Source organism: Trachurus trachurus (assembly GCF_905171665.1).
Source record: "Trachurus trachurus genome assembly, chromosome: 6".
Lineage (NCBI taxonomy): Eukaryota > Metazoa > Chordata > Actinopteri > Carangiformes > Carangidae > Trachurus > Trachurus trachurus.
In genome coordinates this window covers 25,563,386-25,584,405 of record NC_139897.1, presented here as the reverse complement: position 1 = coordinate 25,584,405, position 21,020 = coordinate 25,563,386, and the positions used below count along the sequence as shown (strand labels likewise).

Genomic DNA, 21,020 nt, shown 5'->3' with positions numbered 1-21,020 from the left:
TACCTTTTATTAACGACCTGCAAACACTCTGTCTTCTTAATAGATGGGCGTTCTGGCTAAAAGGACAAAGCGAGTGCCTGAATGAAGACAAACATTAGTCAGGACGCACGCTCTAGCAACCCAAATGCTGCCAATGAGCATCGGTGAAAGGGATTTCATCAAAAAGTGATTCACCAGACTTGTATTTAAAGGGATAGTTCAACATTTTGGCAAATTGGCTCTTTGCCATAATCCCTATAGTCATAGCAGTAGGTTTGTTACCTTTAATTGTCGGTGCAAGCTATTTTTAGAACGGCGGAGCAGAGCCGTGAGCTGCACATTCACCACGCTATGAGATAATAACAGAACGTTACGAGACAGAGTTGTTTTTGAGGCAAATTCAGAGACTGCTTGCTGAAAAACTGCCCCTGAAGGCAACGCGCATCAGCGGTTTTGCATGAATTTACCTCTAAAACAACTCTGTCTGGTAACGTTCTGTTATTATCTCATAGCGTGGTGAATGTGCAGGTCACAACTTGTCCACCAGAGCGTTTTGGAGTTGTTGGATTGTGTATTTGGTGAGTTTGATGAGGGAAACCAAGAAATCCCATGAACCTCCGTAGCGTAGCTCTGAGCAGCTCACGGCTCTGCTCCGCCGTTCTAAAAACAGCTTGCACCGACAATTAAAGGTAACGAACCTACTGCTATGACTATAGGGATTATGCCAATGGGCCAATTTGCCAAAATGTTGAACTATCCCTTTAAGGTTGCTAATGTCAATATCATCAACCTAAAGTTAGGTTGCCAACAGGTTTTTAATGGTTTCACCTTGTATCAGTGCTACAGGTTTAATCATTAGTGTTTTTTTTTAGTTTTTTTTAAATACACAAACCACTTCCTGTGGGTTGAAGGGATCTGAATAACACTAAACATGACAGTGTTGTGTCACAACTCTTCCCTCCCACTTCCCCGTCTCTCCTCTCTGATTCCACTCAAAAAGTAATTTGATGCAATTCTCAAGAAACACGAGCTGAAGAAAAAAAAAAACGTATCATCACGCTGCTTTTTTAAGTTTATATTATTCAGCTCGGCACCGGGGAGTCGACTGAAAACACCTGAAACACTTTTTGATTCAGCTAACGGTGGTAACCACGGTGTGTGTGTGTGTGTGTGTGTGTGTGTGTGTGTGTGTGTGTGTGTGTGTGTATGTGTGTGTGTGTGTGTGAGTAAGGAGACATGTGAGAGAGTGTGTGTGTGTGTCGTCACTGACAGTAACGTGTGAATCAGCAGCAGACTGAGTGACTGTATGTGTGAGTGTGACTGTTCACTCTGTTTGTTCACGTGCACTTCGTTGGCTCAGATCAGCTACTGTACAAATATCACTGTGTGTGTGTGTGTGTGTGTGTGTGTGTGTGTGTGTGTGTGTGTGTGTGTGTGTGTGTGTGTGTGTGTAGCTCGTGGACAGTGAGTGTGTTTTACTGATCAACACCTTTTTATTCCAAAGTCAGAACTCAGACTTTGTCTCTGTCTCTCTTTAACCCCATCTCTGCTTCCTGACCTCCTCCTCTTCTGCCTCCTCATCCCTTTCTCCTCCTCCTCTTCCCCTCCTCCTCCTTTCTCCTCCTCTTCTTCCTTTCTCTCCCCCTCTCCCTCCACCTCCTCCTCCCCCTCTTTCTTCTCATCCTCCTCTTCCCCTCCTCTCTCCTCCTCTTCTTCCTTTCTCTTCCCCTCCTCCTTCTCCTCCTCCTCCTCGCCTTCTTCCTCTTCCTCCTCCCCCTCCTCCCTCTTCCTCCTCCTTCTCCTCCTCCTCTTCTTCCTTTCTCTTCCCCTCCTAATCCTCCTCCCCTTCCTTTCCTCCTCCCCCTTTTCTTCCTTTCTCTTCCCCTCCTCCTCCTTCTCCTCTTCCTCCTTTCTCTTCCCCTCCTCCTCCTCTTCTTCCTTTCTCTCCCCCTCTTCCTCCTCCTCTTCCTCCCTCCTTCCTCTCCTCCTCCTCCTCTTCCTCCCTCCTCTCCTCCTCCTCCTCCTCCTCTTCCCCCTCTTCCTCCTCCCCTTCCTCCCTCCTCCTTTCTCTTCCTCCTCCTCCTCTTCTTCCTTTCTCTTCCTCCTCGCCTTCTTCCTCTTCCTCCCCCTCTTCCTCCTCCTTCTCCTCCTCCCCCTCCTCTTCTTCCTTTCTCTTCCCCTCCTCCTCCTCCTTCTCCTCTTCTTCCTCCTCCCCATACTCATCCTCTCCCTCCTCTTCCTCCTTTCTTTCCCCTCCTCCTCTTCCCCCTCTCCTCCTCCCTCCCCTTCCTCCTCCTCCTCCTTCCTCCTCCTCCTCCCTCCTCCCTCCTCCTCCTCTTCTTCTTCCTCCTCCTCCTCCTCCTCCTCTCCCTCCTCCTCCTCCCTCCTCCTCTTCCTCCTCCCTCCTCCCTCCTCCCTCTTCCTCCTCCTCTTCCTCTTCTCCCTTTCTCCTCCTCCACCTCCTCTCCCTCCTCCCCCTCTTCCTCCTCCTCTTCCCCCTCTTCCTCCTCCCTCCTCCTCTTCCCCCTCTCCTCCTCCCTCCCCTTCCTCCTCCTCCTCCTTCCTCCTCCTCCTCCTCCTCCCTCTCTTCCTTTCTCCTCCTCCTCCTCCTCTCCCTCCTCTTCCTCCTTTCTTTCCCCTCCTCCTCTTCCCCCTCTCCTCCTCCCTCCCCTTCCTCCTCCTCCTCCTTCCTCCTCCTCCTCCCTCCTCCTCCTCCTCCTCCCCTTCCTGCTCCTCCTCCTCCTCCTCTTCCTCTCCCTCCTCCCCCTCTTCCTCCTCTTCCTCCTCCTTCTCCTCCTCCTCCCCCTCCTCCTCACCATTGGCGCTCCTCTTGTGCAGCTCCTCTTTCCCGTTCTTGGTGCTGCTGCCGGTCGCCGTCCTTCGGGCCGACGAGCTCTTGCTGGTGTTCAGCTTCGCGGAGCCGCTGCTCGACACCGAGCCGTCCTCCTCGCTTGGCAACCGTCTGTAGTAGCCATGGCAACAGAGGGAGGTGAGGGAGAGGAGAGAGAAGGGGAGAGGAGGAGGAGGAGGAGGAGGAGAGGAGGAAGAGAAGGGGAGGAGGGAGGGCTGGTGAGTCTCAGCGGATACACAAACATGTCGGGCCTCATCTGACAGTCAAAACTGGCAACTTTATTTCAGCTGTTGAAAATAAATAAACATTAATGGAGCGTTTGATAAAAAAGACAAAATGTGTGAATTGAAATCATGATTAATAAAGAAATAAATGTGGAGTTGCAAACAAATAAGAAAATTAAAAAAGAGAATCACAGCTCCAACATGGCTGCCGGTGGTTTTGTTTGTTATTCTTGTTTTGCATAATCTCTACTGCTGCTGGTTCTCGTCATTTATGAGACTCAGTGTTTTTCACATCGTCACAATATCGATTTATTTTCACTATTACAAACGCGTTAAAATGTAAAATGTTACGTCATTGTTGAGCTTCACAGAGTCAGTAACTCATTTCCTCCTAATCTTAAATATCATTAATAGATATCTACTGTTAGTAACTGCACATATCTTACAGCCGTGGTGGATTATGAGAAAATAAAAAAAGCAGATGTTGCAACGCCCACTCTCCCTCCTACACAGCACCAAGAAGACACCCAGACAGTGTATATGTGTATATGTGTGTGTGTGTGTTTTGTGTGTTTTCCTCAGTGTCTCAGTCTAGATTCTGGTTCAGAGTGTGTCACCGTTGGCTCTGTCCCCGTGGTGTGTGTGTGTGTGTGTGTGTAGACAATGAATGAGCTAACATTAGCGGCTAACCCTGGCAAACCACATGTAACCAACTGTAACTGTGTCCTTTTCCTTTTTATATTCTGTTCCCACTCCCACACGTCTTTGCAGCTTCATTTCATCGTTTTTAAGGACAGAATTAATCCCACAGACGTCACGGCATTTTAAAGCCAGGGCTGTCCAAGAAATAAAAATAAAATAATCGACAAACGGAAACTAATTGATACGAAAAAGCATCGTAGGTTGCCCGGCCATACGTCCGGCTTAAGGCTGAAATACTTGACTGTTGGAGCAGTTTAATGTTTACCAGTTGCATGGTGTATCTTTTTTTTCACACTCTCTTCTGTTGTTTACGTAAAACAAGGTCTTTCTGCTTGTTAAGAACTGAAATGTGTTCAGACCATAAATGTTTGCTGCTTTGTGGCACTGTGCACTTTGCAAGACAGGTTCAGCTTTTGACATAGACACCTCGGTGTATTGAATATACAGTTGAAATATTGTGTTGCAACTGAAAGGTCTTTACCACCAGTCTCAGTCAAAAATGCAAAAAAAAAGCTAAAGTTGCATTTGAAAGAATTTTATATTGAAGCAAACAACCAGATAAAGGCTGAGGACGTCAATAAGCATGAAAACCTTCAAATAATAATGTCATTCATAGATCTCACAGTGCCTTTTTATTTTTTATTTTCTTGCACAGTGTCAAACAACTTGAAAATAAAGTTGTCGCTAATGTTGTTGTTTGTGATTTTAGAAACTGAGTTGAGTACCGCGTAGTATCTTCAGTATCAAGAGTTTGAAATCCCAGTCCGGTGACAGCCCGAGTTAAAGTACAGTACAGGACAAACAGGACGAGTAAAGCAGCAACAATCCTGATCTCGTTGGGCAGGTTGTTCAACAGCCGAGGGCGTTAACAGAGACAGACCAGTCTACATGTATGTCACATACACAGAGTCATCCAGAGGAATCAATGAAAATGCAAAAACATGTATGATTCTGTGTTCCTGCCACACACACGTGTTCACACGCTCTCTCAGTATGTAAAACCATGCACAACACACACACAGACACTGCTGTAGCCTGCAGGCATGTGAGCAGCAGCAGCTACACAATGTGACAGGCCGGTCTACAGGTGGCGTGAGACGCACAGATCAGTGAGACTGGACAGTAAAGAGCCACAGGCGAGGACAACACACACACACACACACACACACACACACACACACACACACACACACACACACACACACACACACACACACACACACACACACACACACACACACACACACACACACACACACACACACATTAACATACACACACTGCACAGACAACACAACACTGGTCAATGGCCGACCGCCCGCGTCACAGTGAAAGGCGTGTGGTGTTAAATAAAGAGCTGCAGGGATGGAGGGAGGAAACACAAAGCGTTCGTCCTCCATGTAAATCTGTCCGGGGGACGAGAGGAATCAATAACCGAGCGGGGAAAGTTTTGTTCATCTCTCTTCTCTTCTCTTTTCTTTTCTTTTCTTTTCTTTTCTTTTCTCCTCTGAGCTTCACACTCGTCTGTCTGTCTGTCTGCCGCTCTCTCTGGAGGAAGCAGCATGAACGCTCTTCCTGTGAATCTGTCAACACACAGTCCACAGCTGAATTAACGGCTGCTCTGTCTGTCAGGCAGCTTCACCTGCGCTGCAAACAAAAGGTGGTTGAACAACAAGCACGCCTACGGAGGAATACTGTAGCTCAGCAGCTGGAAGAAAAAAAAAAAAAGCGTGAAAGGAAATTGCTGCTTTGTACGGAAGCCCTAAGCGGCCAAACATTTACACATTTGAGTTCCTCCATTTTCCCAAAATAATGGGATCATTTTTTCTCAAAATCTCGAGAGAAGAAGCTTTGTCATAATAAATGAAAGACGTGCATGAGATTTTCATCGCACAGTAGGTGGCTGTACTGTCAGTTACCATGCGATATCCATGGAGACACCTAGGGAATCAAACCTGGTCAGCTACGTACAGTAGTTTACGAGAGAAAACAGGCAACAAGATCGCACGGCCGATAAATCTGAAGCCCCCTTAACCTCTCCTTAGTCGACTTTATTGTCTGTAACAAGGCATGAAGCTGTTGCAGCCTCATATGTAGACATGTAGGTGATGCTGTTTTGATTTTGTTTTGTCTTGTTTTAAATTTTAAAAGCTTGTTTGCACTATTATTGTATTGTATTACAATTGTTTAAACTATTGTAAAGCACATTGAGTTTGCCCTGTGCATGAAATGTGCTTTATAAATAAAATTCTAAATTGGGATTGAAGCGATACATGATGAGGAGAGATGATCAATATTTTTTTTGCAAAATCCTGATTTATAAACACAATATTGTCCGGCAAAATCACCAAACACACGTACGTTTCCTCTCACACAAAACAAAACAAACCACACACGTGCAAATTTTTTTTTTTTTGCAAAAGAAGAGAGAGGAAATCATTTTCTAGGACAACTCAAACTTTTCCTGGCCATTTTCCTTTTTTGGAGAACGCTGAGTCGCCTAAATTAGTTGATTCTCTTTGAGGTTTTCCTGCTCTACACTTCTACGACACCTTTTAGCACCAGACCTGTTTGTGTGTCTGTGCATCTGAGGAGAGAAAACACACTTCAGTCGTCTTGTTGTCTCTGCTCAGCTCCCACTAAAACCCAAAGGTAATTGCATCCTTTGTTGTTGTTGTTTTGGTTTTTTAACTCCTCTCCTCCGCTTCATCCCTCTGCTACGTCACGTTCTCATTTTCTCTTCTCACAACCTTGATACCTCCTCTTTAAAAACATCGCCCTATAAAGATGTATGTGAGCATCACAACACATGCAGGTTGGTTAAAAAGCTGATTATCGCAGTGTGGCAGCTCCTGCAGCATTTTACACTGTCATCATTGTTGCACTGAAAGGCTCCCACTGCAGCCAGGGTTATAAATATACATGTGTTTATCAGCCTTGGGAAGCAACGCACAGCTAATCCCACCTCCATTCATTTTCATTTAGCTGTGTGTAAGAACGAGGCTCTGTCTTACATACGTGTGTGTGTGTTTGTGTGTGTTTTAGCGTTTCTCTAAACGTCCTTAAGGACAGATGCTTACCTCTGGATGTGGGTGGATGTGTGGGTGTAGAGCTTATAGTAAAGAAACATCCAGGGATGGAAAAGTTGCTGTTGTTGTAAATGTTTCCATGTTACGACTCATTGTAATTAAATCCCAGCGCAGTCGACTGGGAATAAGAGTATTGTTTTTTGCACATTTTGGTAAAATACGTATAAAACTATGTGATCCTGCCAGATGTTTACTGATCATTTCCATCATCCATCCATGTCGCCATTTGTATCAAATTTGATACATGAAAATACATGAGTTTTTGAGACCTCTACATCCTCACTGTGATTTTCTTTTTCCTGAAAAACCTAATGTATACAATCAGATACATGCAATGATCAGATAATCCACCAGGGTGCAGTTAGTTATGCACCAGCAGCCGTCACTTGGGACATCCAATATGGCCGCTGTCAGTCAGTGACCCAAATGTGTTTTCTCATGGATATTATTGCCAATTTTGTAAAAGTTAAGGTAAGAAAAACTTAAAAATTGTTACTGAAACTTCAATAGGAATAGTTATTGCATTTATGCAAAGTAAAACTACTAAATATTTCATAACTTATTTTATAGAAGAACTGTGTTGAAAATGTGTGTATTAAAATAGATACAGCAGGTATGTAAATGACATTTTCTATGCAAATCTGATATGCAATTTTTTTTTATTTGTCAGAAGGTCCAATAAAGGGTCCAATTTCAAAATTTTATAATTTTCTGACAATTATTTCATGGTTCAGGCTTTACGGGGTTAAAAATTGGGGTGACATCGACAAAGAATGTTTTGGGACTCCGGATGGAAACTACAGTAGCACTAGCTGCTACAATCCGGCACATTTACATGTTTTTATATGTCCATTAATGTGCATTGTCCCACCCAAATAAACCAATAAATAAATAAATAAAATAAGAAGGTTAGTGCAGAAGTAATTTTTATATTCCACACCAAATTAAACGCTAAACTGAGTCAGATTACATAAAACCCATGGAGTCAGATGTCGTATATTCATTCATCATGCAGTTCGCACTCTAATTTCTGCTCCATCCCCACTTCTCCAGTTTTGTAATCTTGTGTTATCCCAGACATAAACGCTGCATAATCCAGCAGGTATCCAAAGTAAACCAGTCTAATCCACTGCAGCTCCTCCTCCTCCTCCTCCTCGGTGCCTACGAGGACGAATCAGCATCTGTTAATCTGAGAGTCGAGTTCAGATCAGTTCAGATCAGATCAGTTCAGGTCGTTACGAGGACTTGATTAACTTTTTATAAAATCAGCATCCAGACGTCGTCTCCAAAATGAAAAAAGAAAAGACTCAGGCCTCTGGAAACTCCTCTCTGATGATAAAACTTCTCTCTGATGATAAAACTTTTCTCTGATGATAAAACTTCTCCCTTTGAAATCCGGCTCGCTCCGGTTTTGACCTTCTCGTGCTGTAAAAACTTTAAGCACCGACACTTAATCATGTTTGCTCCTCAACTCACTCGTTATTTCTTCTCCGGGCGGCTCACGGGGACATCGGAGAGGGTTTTTTGTTTCTTCTCCTGAAACCTTAGACAAATTGCTCTGCCTACATTTTCTTGTAGACAATTATCTGGGCCCTAACTAATGGATTTGTCTTTTTTTTTTTTTTTTTTCCCTGAAAGTCAGAACTTGGCAGCGAGGAAACATTTCTAACTCCATGTCAGCGGCATATTATTTAAAAAAAAAAGAAAAAAAAAAGTGTGTGGGCAAGAGCAGCAGAGGCTTGACATTCGTTAATGAGGAGGGTGTGAAAGCTGCAGAGTTGCTGGAGAGGGGAGGCAGGACACAAAGCTCATTCAGTAGAAGTGTATTTAACTACAAAATCAACTAATGTCTTAAACTCAACGCAGTTATGGGAGTATAAAGCACATTTACAATCAGTGTTTGTTTATGTTCATTCAGAAGCTTTGCAGCTCAATGAAACCACTTTAAAATGACTTTGTTGGCTCCTTAATCTCTAATCTTTTAATTTCTCTTTGTGCCTCTTTTAATTGAATCGTCTCTGTTGTATTTATGTGTTTGTTTTAATTGAACAGATAAGACTGTTTAAATAGTCCAGTGTACAGCCTGGACGATACACAACAACCACCACAGCAGACAGCAGTATCTCATTTATAAAGTGAATTAAAGGGGTAGTTCAATATTTTTGGCAAATTGGCCCATTGCCTATAGTCGTAGCAGCAGGTTCTTTACCTTGAATTGTCGGTGCAAGCTATTTTTAGAACGGCGGAGCAGAGCCGTGAGCTGCTCAGAGCTACGCTACGGAGGCTAATGGGATTTCTTGGTTTCCCTCATCAAACTCATCAAATACACAATCCAACAACTCCACAACGCTCTGGTGGACAAGTTGTGACCTGCACATTCACCACGCTATGAGATAATAACAGAACGTTACCAGACATTGTTTTAGAGGTAAATTCATGCAAAACCGCTGATGCGCGTTGCTGTCAGCGGCAGTTTTTTTTATAGCGTATCTCTGAGCAGCTCGCGGCTCTGCTCCGTCGTTCTAAAAATAGCTTGCACTAACAATTAAAGGTAACAAACCTACTGCTATGACTATAGGGATTATGGCAATGGGCCAATTTGCCAAAATGTTGAACTATCCCTTTAATTATTTCTGGATGTTTTTGTCTACAAATCTTTCATCAAACCTGCAGTAAAGTTTGTTCCAGACACTGAGTACATGTTAACTCACAGGAAACCTTCTCCTTCCCACAGAGATGCATGTGTCAGACTTAGACTCAGACAGGTGTGAGGCTGTTAAAAGCAATTATTCATTCATGTGAAAATGTTCCATGAGGAAACTTAATGTTTCCCGAACTCTTCTTTGCTCCGACGATCGCACAAAGAAATCTGTAAAACCTACAATTTGACTTTCTACTCTACTATTTTCCGCGCTGTAAGTCGGTGCATGTGTTTCCTCTTTGTGTCGGAGCAGCTCCTTGTTAACACTGGACTTATGTTTAGATCGTGTCAACATGCTGCAGTGTGCTCTGCTTGCTGTTGGCTTCTCTCTGGATTAACACTGAGACGCACAAACACTGATGTCTGGGTCCTGCTGAAAAGCTCCGGACAGCTGCTCCACAACTTTCACAAAGCTCCTGTCAGTCCTTTAAGAGTCTTTCACGATCATTATCATTAATTCATGCAAAATCTAGAATATGTGCATATGTTTTATGTATGTAAAGCATGGGTGCAGATCCCGGGGGGGACGGGGGGGACATGTCCCCCCCAATTTCTGAAAAACATGAATTGTCCCCCCCAATAAAAATACCCCAAATTATTCAGAATTGAACAAATGTATTTTCAGACTTCACATTTTAGATTAACATCTAAAAAGAAATGATTGAAATGGTGAAACAAATAATGTTTGACAAATGTATTTCTGACTCCATATTCCATCTCTGGTCTCTGGTCTCCTTCACTACGATGCTTTAAAAAAATGACCCCCCCCAATCTTAGGGCTTCATATTTTGATATTCATCCATATCAATTAATCATGCATAAAGTTCCATACACTGGGAGAAAAGGAAGATGGGGAGAAGAATTGGGGATGTGGGAAGGTCGGAGGGAGGCGAAAGATAAGAATGTGAGCAGATATATGTCTGAGACCCTTAAAATGATGATTCACTAATATAACAGCAGTTATACGCGCTGTTGGCTGTTTAGGACAAATAAACAAGAAAGGTAAGCACAATACAGTAAATAATTCTAGGGATGTCCCGATCACATTTTTTTGCCCCCGAGTCCGAGTCCGAGTCATTTGATTTTGAGTATCTGCCGATACCGAGTCCCGATCCGATACTTTGGCAATGCAGTAAAGTTTTTAATGTAGATCAACTGTATCATCCCACTATTTTTCTGTTCTTTGTGCTCTACTAGGGATGTAACAATATCACAATCTCACAATAATACGCCCCCCCCTTGCGGCCCGTCTTCGCTTTATGTAATATATCTGATTCCTGATCGGGATGTAACGTCCGATTCCGATCGAGTCTGAAACCACGTGATCGACCCCGATTTCCGATCACGTGATCGGATCGGGACATCCCTAAATAATTCCCTGTGCTGTACTTTTTGAATGACATGGTGAGCCTCTACCAAGTTGTGATTTATGGCGGCATGGTATGAGCTGCATACGAGCAAAAAAAAGAATCACTTTTGTGTCCCCCCCAATCCTGACATCGGATCTGCACCCCTGATGTAAAGATCCTGTGTGTTAAATCTGACCAGTCAGGAGGTTTCTTAGATTTATATTCACAGTCACGCTGCAGGCTTCATCTGGGCTCTACTTATTTAACATGCTCACAGCGACAATGCTGATATTCAGTTTATTATGATGAGAGTCTCGCATCAAAATGTGTCAGCAGGTTTGTCAGCACAATGTTTGTACAGTAAATTAAATTCTGCTAAAAGATCAACACAGAGGTCGCCGCTGTTCAGATTAGAATAGATTTCCTTATGAATAGTGATTTTTTAATAGTTAGCACGGTTATTGCTAATCAGCATTAAAGGGATAGTTCATCATTTTGGCAAGTTTGCCAAGTTGTGACCTGCACATTCACCACGCTATGACATAATCATGTAACATTATAAGACAGAGTTGTTTTAGAGGCAAATGCTTCACGTGTTGTAATGTTACACATCTCATAGCGTGGTGAATGTGCAGGTCACAACTTGTCCACAAGAGCGTTTTGGAGTTGTTGGATTGTGTATTTGATGATTTTGATGAGGGACAGGGGACCTGTACCATTCACCTCCATTGTGTTCACTGAGCAGCTCACGTCTCAAAACAACATGCACCGATAATTAAAGATAATAATGAACCTACTGCTATGACTATTGGGATTATGGTGATAGGCTTAATTGCCAATATGTTGACCTATCCCTTTAAACACTTAGGAATATTTGACCCCAATTTCATGGCAATCCACCCATTAGTTTCTGAGATATCCGAGTCTAGCAGCGGTCGTACCACCAGCACAGCCAAGAAACACACCAACAAATAGACTTGCATCATATCTAAGATGCATAACAGCGACTTGTTGATATCCAAACTGCTGCTTCTTGATGTAATTGCGGTGTAATTAAACTAATATGCTGCTTCACAACAACACACACACAAACACACACACACACACACACACACACACACACACACACACACACACACACACACACACACACACACACACACACACACACACACACACGAAGACGACACAGTTTGGTCTCTTACCCTCCTTTGTGAATGTCAGCGGACGGAGGCCTCTTATTGGCTGTCCCGTCCTGGTGGACCTTCTTATCCAGGGACATCGTCAGCGGAGCGTCGCGCACGGGAAGCCCCAGCACCAGCGTCTCCTTGGTAACGGATACGGCCTCGTCGCCAGTTCGACCCATGTGCTTCTTGGCGTAGTCGAAGCCCTGGACCGGCTGCAGGAGGAAACAGTGACATGTAGAGGATCAGAAACACCAGGAGGCTGAAGCTCTCAACACAGTTTAGTGTTTTTAGATCAATCCACTGAAGAACTGAACTCTGGAGCTTAAACTACTTCATAATTTAACCCTCCTGTTGGACAGAGAGAAAGGACAGAGAGAGAGAGAAAGAAAGAAAGAAAGAAAGAAAGAAAGAAAGAAAGAAAGAAAGAAAGAAAGAAAGAAAGAAAGAAAGAAAGAAAGATGGAGGAGGGGAACAGGTTGGGTCGAGAAAGGAAGAAGGAAGGATGGAGGGAAATAAGGGAGGAAAGAAAGAAAGATGGAGGAGGGGAACAGGTTGGGTCGAGAAAGGAAGAAGAAGGAAGGAAGAAAGAGAAATAAAGAAAGAAAGAAAGAAAGAAAGAAAGAAAGAAAGAAAGAAAGAAAGAAAGAAAGAAAGAAAGAAAGAAAGAAAGAAAGAAAGAAAGAAAGAAAGAAAGAAAGATGGAGGAGGGAAACAGATTGGGACAAGAAGGGAAGAAGGAAGGATGGAGGGAAATAAGGGAGGAAAGAAAGAAAGAAAGAAAGAAAGAAAGATGGAGGAGGGGAACAGGTTGGGTCAAGAAAGGAAGAAGAAGGAAGGAAGGAAGGAAGGAAGGAAGGAAGGAAGGAAGGAAGGAAGGAAGGAAGGAAGGAAGAGAAAGAAAGATGGAGGAGGGAAACAGATTGGGTCAAGAAAGGAAGGATGGAGGGAAAGAAGGGAGGAAGGAAGAAAGAAGGAAGGAAGGATTGGGAAAAGTGATGGTGGAAAGAAAGGGAGGCAGGAAGGAAGGAAGGAAGGAAGGAAGGAAGGAAGGAAGGAAGGAAGGAAGGAAGGAAGGAAGGAAGGAAGGAAGGAAGGAAGGAAGGAAGAAGGAAGGACCGAGGGAAAGAAGGAAAGAGGAAAGGAAAGGAAGTGGAAAGGGTGGTGGAAAGCAGGAAGGAAGAAACTGAGGAACAATGAAGGAAAGGAGTGGGGAAAGTAGAGGAAGGAGAAGGGAGAAGTAAAGGAGAGAGAGAGAGGAGGGACGAAGGGTGGAGGGATGGAGGGAGAGAAGGAAAGGAGGAAAGAAGGACCAGTCAAAACAGACCGGGTCGGTTTGACAACAGGAGGGTTCAGATTAATGAAGATGGATCAGCACATTTCCTGCTTCCTGTTTTGTTTTCAGTTTGCCTGTTGGATTGATGTCTGTCTCTCTCTGGACGTTCGGCTCATGCAACAACAGCCAAGAGACGAGAACAGAGGTCTAACTCTCCATCTCACTGTACTGTAGGTCGACACAATGAACTCATTTATACAAATCGACAACAATGAGCGTGAGTGATCGATCATCAGCCACACACCACGATGCAACGACTCAGACAAGCAAAGTCGATCAGCACAAACGACAGAGAAACAGAAACTGTGGATGTTCGCTACAAGACATGTTGAGCAAATGTTTCTTCACTAATTCTGCTGGAAAACTGTTTTGTTCTGATCTTAAATCACACAGATTCACCCCGACTATGAATAAAATAGGAAAATTACATGAAAAGATAATTGAAGCTTGACAACAATAGAAATACTCTGGAGATAAAGTCAAATAAAAATCACGTATTTGCTCAATTGTTGGAGATATTTAATGATTTTTAATTAAGTTTTTGACTCAGCACGTCACGACAAATTAAACTGTCAACATCAAAATTGCAGTAGAAATTCAAAAATAACCTTATATTAGTGACTTAATACGATTAAAGTCAGTTTAACTGTTCTTTATACTAAGTTTTTATGTTTTCATCTTTTTTTTTTAGGATCACTTCTGCAATTATAATTTCAGGTCTCAGTTTAAAAACGTCTGTATAATCTTTATTCACCATAAATATACATATTTTTTTAAACTATATTGTATCTTGGCTGTAATGAGCTTCCGTATCAAGGTCGTTCTTCTTCATAATGAATGGCCTGGTTTCATTTTACTGATTTAAATACAGATAATACTTCTTTGAATACAGATAATACATCTCACTACTTGACTAAAAAGTTTTACAAGTCCTCATTGTGCTTATAAAATCTAACTGGACTATTTTTTACATCGCTCCACTTACTTCGGTACGTTTACGTCTTTCACCGCTGGCAGTGAATGAGAATACGTCAGGAGGAGGAAGAACTGGAGTCACTATCATGAGATTTCTTTTTCCCCCCTCACACACTTTGAATATTTAATCTTTTTTTTTTTGTTACAAACCGTCACAGTTTGCTCGAGCTGCTTCACATTAGCCTGCCGGGTGATTTTCTGTTTATTGTAGAGGAGAAAATGTTCAAACTGTTTCCTCTCGCTGGGTTTTTGAGCTGTCGATGTGGAAAGTGAGGATGACGCAGCTTTAAATTTGCATTGTTTATCAGCTCATTTTCCACCGGTTGAGATTCTGAATCAGAAACATTTAGAGTTTAATTCAGAAAATAAAACCAATTCAACCAGTTTTTAAAGGGATAGTTCAACATTTTGGCAAATTGGCCCATTGCCATAATCCCTATAGTCATAGCAGTAGGAGCAGAGCCGCGAGCTGCTCAGAGCTACGCTACGGAGGCTAATGGGATTTCTTGGTTCCCCCCATCAAACTCATCAAATACACAATCCAACAACTCCAAAACGCTCTGGTGAACAAGTTGTGACCTGCACATTCACCACGCTATGAGATAATAACAGAACGTTACCAGACAGAGTTGTTTTAGAGGTAAATTCATGCAAAACCGCTGATGTGCGTTGCCTTCAGGGACAGGTTTTCATCAAGCAGTCTCTGCATTTGCCTCTAAAACAACTCAGTCTCATAACGTTTCGTTATTAGCTCATAGCGTGGTGAATGTGCAGGTCACAACTTGTCCACCAGAGCGTTTTGGAGTTGTTGGATTGTGTATTTGATGAGTTTGATGAGGGAAACCAAGAAATCCCATTAGTCTCCGTAGCATAGCTCTGAGCAGCTCGCAGCTCTGCTCCGCCGTTCTAAAAATAGCTTGCGCCAACAATTAAACGTAACAAACCTACTGCTATGACTATAGGGATTATGGCAATGGGCCAATTTTTGCCAAAATGTTGAACTATCCCTTTAATGAAGTATGATGAGGATCAGTACACGGGTTACGTCTGTTCTGATCCTGATTGCATCAATAACACACGTCGCTCTGAGTGTGACATTGAGGTTTCCAGAGCTGGACAGGCCTGACACGACTCAACAGATGTTCAACTTGCTTCCAACTAACACAGTAATTGGATTGACGTCCCTCTCCCAGTTTTTTATTTTTTATCAGACTCCAAAACAGCGTGGCAGCGGGTGTTAATGAAAAAGTTGTAAAGCTTAACAGAGCACCTTTGAAGTCAGATGGCTTTTTGGCATATACAGAGACACACAACATTAAAAATAACGGCAGCAGGAGAAGAAGACGCGTTAAAGCCTCCGAGGCCTGGACACGTTCTTTGTCTCTTTAAACGCTTTTCAATTTACAGAGTAGAAGAGAGCAGGAATTAAAATAAATAAATAAATAAAAAACAAGAGAGAAAGGCCCTTTTTAGGTTACACAACACAACAAAGCATCAGAAACCCTGATTTTTTAGCCTCCTCTACCCCCCCCCAACCCCTTTTTTTTTTTTTTTTTGTCTATTTCGAGCGGCTCTAAAATGGGACGCCTAATGCATCAGATCATGCATGCTAAAATCCTGAGTGCATGTGAGGTTAAGGCAGCGTGGGCATCCGGCTGACGGTGTTGTTAATAATTCATCAGTCATACACACCACTCCGCCGCCAGCCAGCGCCAACCAACGACACGTGGCTGCAGCCGTGGATGAGTGTCGGGGGAAATTGATAAATTCCCATATAGAGCACACACACAGACACACACATTAAGAGAGGGAAAGAGTAGGGATAGGTCGCTTCCCTGTGGCATGAATATATGGATTGAGTGTGTGTGTGTGTGTCCTACCCACTGAGGTGATGTATGGTGACAGTTGTGACTCCTTCGTGTGAAAGATGTATGGAGAGTGCAAACATTAATTTGCCTACGGCCTCTTTAACGCATGTGTGTGTGTGTGTGTGTGTGTGTGTGTGTGTAAGTGAAGAAAGGGAAGCAGGAGTGGGAAGAGGAAGGAGGTGGTGAATTAAATGTGCCGTTCCAAATATATCCCTCCACCAATATGCATAATGTGTGTGTGTGTTTGTGTGGATTATTGAGGAGCAAACATGAGACGTGTGTTGATCTGAGAGTTAAAAGCTGACGGGCACTGCAAAGATGCGTCACCCAGGGGCTGATGGGTAACGACGGGCTGACATGCATGGATTCTCAGAAGTGACAGGGTGACGATGATGATGATGGTGGTGGTGGTGGTGGTGCAGTATATAACCTTAAAGGGATAGTTCAACATGTTGGCAAATTGGCCCATTGCCATAATCGCTATAGTCATAGCAGTAGGTTTGTTACCTTTAATTGTCAGTGCAAGCTATTTTTAGAACGGCGGAGCAGAGCCGCGAGCTGCTCAGAGCTACGCTACGGAGGCTAATGTGATTTCTTCGTTTCCCTCATCAAACTCCTCAAATACACAATCCAACAACTCCAAACCGCGCTGGTGGACAAGTTGTGACCTGCACATTCACCACGCTATGAGATAATAACAGAACGTTACCAGACAGAGTTGTTTTACGAGGTAAATACAGAGACTGCTTGCTTGACTGTCCCTGAAGGTAACGTGCATCAGCGGTTTTGCATGAATTTACCTCTAAAACAACTCCGTCCCGTTATTATCTCATAGCGTGGTGAATGTGCAGGTCACAACTTGTCCACCAGAGCGTTTTGGAGTTGTTGGATTGTGTATTTGATGAGTTTTATGAGGGAAACCAAGAAATCCCATTAGCCTCCGTAGCGTAGCTCTGAGCAGCTCGCGGCTCTGCTCCGCCGTTCTAAAAATAGCTTGCACCGACAATTAAAGGTAACGAACCTACTGCTATGACTATAGGGATTATGGCAATGGGCCAATTTGCCAAAATGTTGAACTATCCCTTTAAATGTGCTCCTGACATTCCCCGACTGGTGTTTTTCTGCACTGGCTCAAGGATCAGTCTCTGTCTCTTTTAAAGATTTTCATATATTCCTTCTCCCCTAATTATTTCTGCCTCTCTAATCCTCCCTCTCTTCCCCTTCCCCGTCTCTGCCTCTTATCCCCGTGTCCACCAGCAGCATGTTGACTTAACAAATGACCATCTCGAGCCGCCTGCAGTTTAATGAAGACTTTGGCTTTCGCCCGTCAGAGATGGATGACGGCTTCCCTCCACAACCACTTTTGCTTTTTTAAGACAGTGACGGAGGGAGAAAAAGACCAGGAGAGAGAGAGAGTGATGGTGACACGAGGTCCAACCATTTCTTTTCTTTTTGCTACTTTAAAGATGTCATGTGAAGTGAGTGAGAGACCACGACCCGGCTGCACCGCCACATTATCCACACTCATTTTCCTCGCTCGCGCTATCAAACAGAAGCTTCTCCTCTAAATTTAACTCAGAGCAACAGCCAACAGCAGCTTGATGAGGTACAGCAGATGGACGAGATATGCTCTATTCCCCCTGCGGCCATATTGATTTAAATTCAGCTCGAGCTCTAGCAGGGCGGATGGTGGAAGAAGTGCACCACAGAGCTGCATGCACACACAAAAAAAGAAGAAGAAGAAGAAGACGAGGAGGAGGAAGAGGAAGAAGAGCGTCCTGCAGAGCGGGTACATTTAATAAGTAAAATAAGACACAGCGGGAAAAGACCGGGCTGCACGTCGGCACTGAACCAATTAGATAAGCTCCTCCCGCGGGGGCAGGTTGAAGCATGATGCAGCAAAAAAAAAAAAAAAGGCAAAGCACCTTCACTCCTTTAAACGACAGACAGACGCCGCATTGTACTTTCATTGAACACCTTAAAAATGAGAAATGGATTGGTCCTCCGCTACTTCTGCTGATTCCCCGCTCTATTGTACTATAGTAGTCGGTGCGGAAAGTCGGCTATCTGAGGGGTTTCACGCCTTCACAGGACGGCGCAGAGGGAGAGGAAGGAAAAATAAAAAAGCCATTTTGAAGAATGTTCTGGTTGCAGAGCGAAGTGATGAAGTGAACCGGACTCACACTGCAGAATCGCTCTGTAATGATTAAACACACACACACGAAGCGCCAATGTAAACCTCGGTATTGATCAGCAGCTTGAGCTTGTCTCGCATGGTGACTGATAGGTGATCACACACACTCTCACTCTCTCACACACACACACAGAGTGGATTAACCTGATGCAGTTTATTATTCTGCTTGGGTCCGTTTAGTGTTCATCCAGCCGTAACGGAGCAACATAAAGTCTCCCGAGGTGGAGGCGGCAACATGTGCTCCGTTTACACCCGTCTGACCTTTATCTGCACGTCTGATCGGGATTAAGAAAAATGCAAATGTGAATACAAGGATTTAATAAAAAGGTAAACACAGAATACATCAAGGTCAGAGTGGGATCAGATCGTAACGCTGGGTCTCTGCCAAGTGTAAATGCAGTCTGACCGTATCCTGGAGAGAGGAAGTTAAACGGTGGCCTGATGTAGGAGAAGATTGGCGCCAGGTGTTTGTTTTTTTAAAGAATTAATGACTTTAATCTGATAAATCTGAGAAAAAAAGTCATGAATCAGCGAGAATACAAGCGTTTAATGTCATTTACTTTATACTAGAGTCATAATTCTGGCTTTAAAGTCATAATTTTGAGATTGAGATTGAAAAAAATCATAAATCTGAGAGAATCCAAGACTTTAATGCCATAATTATCAGATTACAGTGATAATCCTCAGATTAGTGTCATGATTTTGAGTTTAATGTCTGAATTTTGGGAAAGAAAAGACGTACATTTTTAGATTAACGGCGTTAATCTGAGACCATGAACGTACAATCTTAATTCTGAGAAAGAAAATTCATAATTTTGATTGAAAAAAACATAATTCTGAGTTAATTGTCAAGTATAATTATAATTCTGTGATTATTATTCCGGGATTAAAGTCATTATTATGAGTTTAAAGAATTCCAAGGGAAAAAAGGTATAAATTTGACATTATAGTCATGATGAACATGATTTCTTTTAGACTTTCTAAAAAAGAAAAGATAATAATAACGTTTATACCTGATGTGAGTGGCCACTCTGTCAGCCAGAGTGAAAGGCTGGTCATCAGGGAGACGGTGGAGAGGTAATGTAATGTAATTTAAAAATGGGGACACACACTCTCTCAGACAGTCTCTCTCCAGCAGCGCTGCAGTTCAGTCGCTCGTTCACATTAAAAGTGCCACAAATAGTTATGTAACAATGAAACGAGGGAGAGAGAGAGGGAGAAGTACTGAAGTACATCTGCCTGGTGGTCGCTCTCTCTCGCCTCCACACAGCTGGTTTCATCCCAGCGTGGCTCAATAAGGAGGTCGGGTGTGGTCATTGTATTGACTCTGCACCTGTAACCTCATTGTTATAATTATAATAATTTCCTGGAGCTGAGACCATTGGGAAATTAGGGCAAAAAAAACAACAAAGAGCAGTAGTACTATACTCACTCCATTCAAACTCAGCCAAAATATTCTCAAAGCCAAATGAATCAAATCAAGTGGAAATCTTCCAACAGCCTTTTGTGTTTCTGCTCCTGTTCCTGCACTGCAGCTCTGTCTCTGTAGTCAGTCACCACACACACAGAGAGAGAGACAGAGAGGGAAATCTGTCCTCAAAAACACTACGACAGGATGAGGACTGAGGATTGTGCTCCCCATCTTATACAGGAACCACTTTACAGAGACTCATCCTTGTGATTTAAGGGTCTGAGATGGTGAACATGAGCGTCACGTCACATCCAGTAAATCAAAAAAAGATTAAGGTATACCAGGTGACGAGACAAAAAAACACCAAGACAAAGAAAATCGAAGTAGAAGTGTTTAGCTCTGGTTTTCACGACTGCCACGAGCTCTTCCCAGATCCCTTTGTAAAATATTTATCTCATTTGCTCATGCATGCCACTGCTCAGGATGGGGAGAGGGTAAATACTGTACCACTGTGGATAAGAACAGTGATTGTAGCCTCACGGCGCCACTTGTGAAATCTCATATTTCAGGACTCTTTAATATTTGATGTGCTCTCTCTCTCTCATGCGCTCTCTCGTAAAACACAATATCGGTAACGTTAAATGTTTATACAAATGATTGTGAAAGCAAACAGAGGGAGAGCGGAGAGGTGGGAACTGATGCGTTGTATGTTAAACTGTGAGGAGACACACACAAACACACACACACTGCAAAAACTCAAAATCTTTCCAAGAATATTTGTCTTATTTCTTGTCAAAATGTATAATTTCTAGTCAAAACTAATCTCTTTCCACCTCACCACCTATAATGTAACTTGTTTTTAGATCATTTTCACTTGTTTCAAACAAATTTTCACTTGAAATCAGTAGAAAAATCCACAAGTTCTTTGTGCTTGCAATTAAGAAAGAAAAACTTGTTCCACTATCAGATTTTTCTACTTATTTCAAGTGAAAAGTGACTAAAAACAAGCTAATTTTTAATGTGACAAGTCTTATTTTGAGTATAATTTGATTTGTTTTGACTAGATGTGACATTTTGACTAGAAAAAAGACAAATATTCTTGGTAAGATTTTGAGTTTTTGCAGTGCATGGGTTGTGTGTACAATATTAGGTGGGGG

The 21,020-nt window shown here is 42.9% G+C and overlaps 1 protein-coding gene across 1 annotated transcript in view; it reads right to left on the bottom strand.

Annotated features, from left to right (window-relative positions):
- kiaa1549la (KIAA1549-like a) overlaps positions 1-21,020 on the bottom strand; it is a gene marked incomplete at both ends in the record, with an annotated part of 140,183 nt that overhangs the window by 25,161 nt on the left and 94,002 nt on the right. Inside the window, 2 exons of the mRNA XM_083974362.1 lie at positions 2,796-2,941; positions 12,101-12,294. Coding sequence (XP_083830488.1) covers positions 2,796-2,941; positions 12,101-12,294 — 340 coding nt within the window. The remainder of the gene's footprint in view (positions 1-2,795; positions 2,942-12,100; positions 12,295-21,020) is intronic.